Below are 6,140 nucleotides of genomic sequence, written 5' to 3'. Positions count from 1 at the left end.
ATCAAGCCATGATTTGAGCCAACGAGACGGCGACTTTGGGAAGTAGATTTATCAGTTTACTCAAAGAAAGACTTTAGACTCTAGACTCTTTAGACTTTTAGGAGCTCGTGGCTTAGTTAACAACAGCCGCGCGGATCGATCTCTGAGGCTAAGCTACGCTTGCCGAGGTTGTTCTGTGGATGGGTGACCATCTTATATATATCGGGTTCCTCCGTGTTTCGGAAGGCACGTTAAATTGTGGGTCCCGGCTGTCAATTTCGAAGATCTTTGCCAGTCGTTAACAATAGTCAGAGGCTTGAAAGTTTGACAACCAGTCTTACCGAAGGGTATCGTGTTATAACACAGGTAACTGTGTTGTGGAGGTCAGATAGACAGTCGCTGCATGTAAAACACTGGTATTCAGCTGCATCCGGTGAGACTGGAAGCCGACTCCAACATAGTTTGGAAGAAAGGCTAAGCTGATATATAGTTATTTATTAAGAGTTCGCCGAGATTCGACATTAAGCCATGACATGCTGACGAGACGGCGGCTTTGAGAAGTAGACTTATCAGTTTTCTCAAAGTAAGAGTTTATGAAAAAAGCCAGCTCTGTTTGCGACTTTGTCTGCATGAAAAGATTTCATGGGGTAAAAAGGCTTCCTATCTGTTAATACAGGTTATAAACTATCTGTGTATCAACTCTTATCCAAATCCGTTTAGTAGTTTCGTAGTTGAGTAACAAACATCCATGCATCAAAACTTTTAATATTATTTTAATTAACACCTGTTTTAATGTCCCACAAGAAGAAATATCTTTAAAGCGAACAAAGCCAGTAATCAAAGTAAGTATAAAATATTATATTAGTTTTTAAAACAATAAAATCAAATACAATTGAAGATTTATGAGTTAAGAACAATAAAAATATATTGTACAAAGTAAATATTTAAAATGGCTTCGAACTATTGTTTTTTGAAAATATATTTAACAGTCATATTCGGTGAGTTTTAAATTTAACTTAAATAATGGCCATAGTTAAACGGAAAGGATCCAACCCACACTATGGGTAAAATGAGTTATGTATACCAAAACACTCCTTGAAGTTAAAATTTTAATATCACGAAAACAATCCAAGTAAAATTCAAACCCACCATGAAGTTATAGTCCTGAGTTAGTCCCCAAAGTTAGTGATCTGAATTTAAAAGTTAAATATCTCGAAACTACGTCTGTGTGGGTTGGATCGTTTCCGTTTAACTATGGACAATTGTGGTGTTCATTGCTACATACATACATAAAATCAGGCCTCCTTCTTATAGGGGTAGGCAGAGACAAGAGAACGCCATTTGCTTTATATGCACGTAAAAAATACAATCTTTTTCCATAGGGGTAGGCAAAGACCAGAGAACGCCACTTGGTACGATCCTTGCATACTTCCCTTGCTTCATTCACATACATACATGTTGTCATACAGGACCGCCGGTTACGAGCACTACGCCCATGATCTTTAAATCTTATTTAAATAATAAAAATATCACTAATAAAATGTATCTACGCGCATAGTTCGAACAATTAGACTAAAATGGATAATACCTTTTTAGGGTTCCGTACCCAAAGGGTAGAACGGGACCCTACTACTAAGCCTCCGCTGTCTGTTTCCAGGCTGTATCTCATAAACCGTGATAGCTAGAAAGCTGAATTTTTCACAAATTATGTATTTCCGTTGCCGCTACAACAACAGATACAAAAAAAATCTAAAACAATAGAATATTAAGAGGGGTCCCTATACAATAAACGTGTTTTTTTCGTATCATTTCGGTGAATAGTTTTTTTATTGTGTATGTGACTGTCGGGACAACATTAATATTATAGTATTGATGGGATCATAATCTCACGACATTCCCCAATTAATAGGATATAATTGCACTATACCCGGACGGAATTAGGCCATTCTGCTAGTAATAATGATGTTTTTCATGTATTTCAGTGTTTTCATTAACATCAGCTCGAAGGTATGATGTAGAAGCTGAATCAGTAAGGCTTTACGGCGAAGACTTTTATTCAGTTCTACAGAGGTTCAGACGAACGTGGGATTATTTAGCGATTTTAGAAGCCAGGGTATATCTATCTTTTTCTTCTTTTATTTTCTTCTTAAATAACTCCCGCACTTAGAATTGCTCTTGCGTCGAGACTTTTACAAACATACAAACAATGAACGCAAAGTACAACCAGACATGAAACAATTATTTGTGGATCGCACAAATGATTCTTCCGTGTGGGAATCGAGCCTACGACCTCCCGTGAGGTACACTCTCTATTACATCACTCTCATAACCCGTTGGGACGGTAAAACGTGCTCTCAAATGCGCGCAGGTATTTAACCTCAACTTCCTGACTTTGGGCGATCTCTGAAAAAGTCTTAACAGAAAATCTCTGATAAGACTTTTTTGGCCCGATCTAGGATTCGAACCCGAGGCCTCTTGAGTGGCAGTCGCATACACTACCGACTGCGCCACAGAGGCAGTCAGATTGTAATAAAAGTGACGGTCGCAGTCTCTGTCTCGCTTGCACACTGCCTCCTTTACAGCTCATAGCCAGTTGCGCTCACCGGTCGGTAAACGATCTGTGGGTTAAGCAAACCTTGGCGCGGTCATTCCATAGATGGGTGACCGCATGGTATTTGAACTGGGCGTCTCCGGTCTCGGAAGGCTCGTAAAAAGTCGGTCCCGGTTGTTGTCAATTAAGATAACAGTCGTTAAGCCACGTCAAAGGTCTTCGGACTTGAACAACTTTGACACTAGGTTGACCACTAACCATACGATGTCTTTTTTTATAATAGTTGGCTGAATTACTACTTACTTTTGCTGACAAATACAAATACATTACTTTTGAAGCGAGAAATAAGAAATTAAAAGAGAGAGTTGACGAATCTTGTGGCATGAAAGACTTGCTTGAAGCTTTGAAGACAACTACCGTATCAGCGTAAGGCACTATCTAAAACCTATAACTGTATAACACTGATCTCTTAATATTAGTAAGCCGCGATAGTTTTGAGTTAATTCAAGTTTTTATACAATTTCAGGTTACGAGACGACATGAAGTAAGTATTGTTAATGATCACTTGTTATAACGGTGAAGGAAAATGTCATGTGTGAGAGTTATAATTGAATACGGGAATTAACGCGAACACGCATTTTACCTTAAAATTCCTAACGTTTCGGCGCAGGTTGCACTCGCCGTGGTCGCAGGCTGACTCATAATACACCTTTGAGTCGCGCAGTCGGGCATTTTTTTTTTTCTTTTAAAAGGACATCTTTCGCTCTAAAATTTGCTCTTGTGTCACGGAAACTTTTACAAACATACAAACAACGGACACAAAGTACAACCAGTCGCGAAGCAAATATTTTTGGATCGCACAAATAATTGTTGCGTTGCGACCTTATCTAAGATAACTAAGGCAGTCTAAATTAACTTATAACCCACAGATTTAAGCACCGGCGAAACTTAAGAGAAGACACAACACAAAGTACGACCACAACCACAATGTCACCTATTGAAATATTAGAGTCTTACCCTCATTATAGCAATGAATTATCGGCTAAAGAACGAAACACTATGAAAGACTTAGCATTGGATCAAGCCAGGTAATCATCTGCCTAGCTTTTCTTCTTCTTCTTCTTATCGTATGGTTAGTGGTCAACCTAGTGTCAAAGTTGTTCAAGCCGCCCGAAGGCCTTTGACATGGCTTAACGATTGTTATCGTAGTAGATAACAACCGGGACCGACTTTTAACGTGCCCTCCGAAGCACGGAGACGCCCAGTTCAAATACCACTAGGCGGTCACCCATCTATGGAATGACCGCGCCAAGGGTTGCTTAACCCACAGATCGTTTACCGACCGGTGAGCGTAACCGGCTATGTGCGCCTCACTCAAGCTTTTCTTCTAACTATGTAAGACTTGTTAGAGGAGCTCGTGGCTTAGTTAACAACAGCCGCGCAGATCGATCTCTGAGGTTAAGCTATGCTTGCCGTGGTTGTTCTGTGGATGGGTGACCATCTTATACATATCGAGTTTCTCCGTGTTTTGGAAGGCACGTTAAATTGTGGGTCCCGGCTGTCATTTTTTATCATCTTTGACAGTCGTTAAAAGATGCTTGAAAGTCTGACAACCAGTCTTACCGAAGGGTATCGTGTTATAGCCCGTGTAAATGGGTTGTGGAGGTCAGATAGGTCCGCTTCTGACGACTGTTAACGACTGTCAAAGATCTTTAAAAAATGATAGTCGGGTACAATTTAAAGTGCCTTCCGAAACACGGAGAAACTTAGTAAGTATTATATGGTCACCCATCCACTGACCAACCTTGGCAAGCATAACTTAACCTCAGAGATCGATCCGTGCGGCTATTGTTAACTAAGGCACGAGCTCCTCCCTGTAATAATTAACTGTTTTTTATGTTTCACAGTCAAGCCTTGCAACTAGTGATTAAATCTATGGGTCCTCTCGATTCTTCCTCTCCTAAGTCTACCAGGCAACCATATGGAGGTCTCGGAGAACCTGAAAAGGAGAAGCCGGTGGACCATGTTATGCAGGTAAAATAAAATAAATAAATATTATTGGACAACTCACACACGGTCATTTCATTCCAAACTAAGCAGAGCTTTTACTGTAACCAAATGACTGATAAACATACTTATATACTTGTAAATACATACTTATATAGATACATTAACAACCAGGCTCAGAACAAATACTCGTGCTCATCTCAAAGACGTCGATACGATAGCCGTGTGGTATTAATTATCTCCCACGCAAGTGGTTGACGATTTCAACCGAGGCAACACACCAATGACTTTTCCAAGTTATGTGTGTATTAGAAATAATTATCACTTATTCCAACAGTGAAGGAAAACATCGTGATGCAACCTTGCATGCCTGAGAGTTCTATAGAACAGTTCTTGTAGGTATGCAAAGTATCCAACTTGGTCATCGTGGTGCACTCAAGGCCTAACCCCTCCGTCATTCCGGTAGGAGATCCTTGCCCAGTGGTGGGATATTTTTTTTTATTAAAGTCACCAATTAATGTATTTATTATATATTTGTTTCAGGTATATCAAACTAAAGGAATCGTAGAAATGGTTTCAACGGCAAACGACGCCACTTCTGATCCTCTAAGATACAAGTTGTATTACAAAAAACCTTATTAAATAAATAATAATCTCTAACTTTTGTATTTATTATTAACTAGCTGACCCGCGCAACTTCGCTTGCGTCACCTAAGAGAATGGGTCTAAATTTTCCCCGTTTTTGTAACATTTTTCGTTGCTACTCCGCTCCTAATGACCGTAGCGTGATGTTATATAGCCTATAGCCTTCCTCGATAAGTGGGCTATCTAACACTGAAAGAATTTTTCAAATCGGACCAGTAGTTCCTGAGATTAGCGCGTTCAAACAAACAAACAAACAAACAAACTGTTCAGCTTTATAATATTATAGTATATAGTATATAGTATAGATAAGTCTGACTAACAGTCTAACCGAAGGGTATCGTGTTATAACCCACGAATTTTCGCATTTATAATACTATAAGAAAAGCACGTTAAATTGTGGATCCCGGCTCTCATTTTCAAAGATCTCTGACAGTCGTTAACAGTAGCCAGAAGCTTGAAAGTCTGACAACCAGTCTTACTTAGTATCGTGTTATAACCCAGGTAACTGTGTTGTGGAGGTCAGATAGACAGTCGCTGCATGTAAAATACTGGTATTCAGCTGCATCCGGTGAGACTGGAAGCCGATTCCAACATAGTTGGAAGAAAGACTAGACTGATTGATATGTCCTCCGTGTTTCGGAAGGCACGTTAAATTGTCCCAGTAGTCATTATCCAAGATCTTTGACAGTCGTTGCCAGTGGTTGGATGCTAGAACGTCTGACAACCAGTCTTATTATTTATTTATCGTGTTATAACTCAGGTAAACGTGTTGTGGAGGTCAGATAGACAGTCGCTGCATGTAAAATATTGGTATTCAGCTGCATCCGGTGAGACTGGAAGCCGAGTCCAACATAAGGAAGAAAGGCTAGACTGATTTTTTTACGGCTTATTACTATAATCAGAGACACAAAGTTAAATAGTGCGTAAGACACTCACGTTAATGACAATTTTATATATT

The 6,140-nt window shown here is 39.6% G+C and overlaps 1 protein-coding gene across 1 annotated transcript; it reads left to right on the top strand.

Moving 5' to 3' along the window:
* Positions 1 to 855: 855 nt before the first annotated feature.
* Positions 856 to 5,197, top strand: LOC142985535 (uncharacterized). The gene is made up of 7 exons (XM_076133762.1): positions 856 to 977; positions 1,962 to 2,092; positions 2,814 to 2,956; positions 3,057 to 3,074; positions 3,460 to 3,618; positions 4,438 to 4,564; positions 5,081 to 5,197. The coding sequence occupies exons 1-7, from the start codon at positions 929 to 931 to the stop codon at positions 5,177 to 5,179; spliced, it is 726 nt and encodes a 241-aa protein (XP_075989877.1). The 5' UTR covers positions 856 to 928; the 3' UTR covers positions 5,180 to 5,197.
* The last annotated feature ends 943 nt before the right edge of the window (positions 5,198 to 6,140 follow it).

This window comes from Anticarsia gemmatalis, chromosome 30 (genome assembly GCF_050436995.1).
Source record: "Anticarsia gemmatalis isolate Benzon Research Colony breed Stoneville strain chromosome 30, ilAntGemm2 primary, whole genome shotgun sequence".
NCBI lineage: Eukaryota > Metazoa > Arthropoda > Insecta > Lepidoptera > Erebidae > Anticarsia > Anticarsia gemmatalis.
This window is presented reverse-complemented; position numbering and strand designations above follow the sequence as displayed.

What these genes read in the sequence shown, in the direction of transcription:
- LOC142985535 (XM_076133762.1), top strand. Translation starts at nt 929, where the DNA reads ATGGCTTCGAACTATTGTTTTTTGAAAATATATTTAACAGTCATATTC. An exon ending in ATATTTAACAGTCATATTCG is followed by an intron (nt 978 to 1,961) that starts GTGAGTTTTAAA and finishes CATGTATTTCAG; the next exon opens with TGTTTTCATTAACATCAGCT. An exon ending in TTAGCATTGGATCAAGCCAG is followed by an intron (nt 3,619 to 4,437) that starts GTAATCATCTGC and finishes TATGTTTCACAG; the next exon opens with TCAAGCCTTGCAACTAGTGA.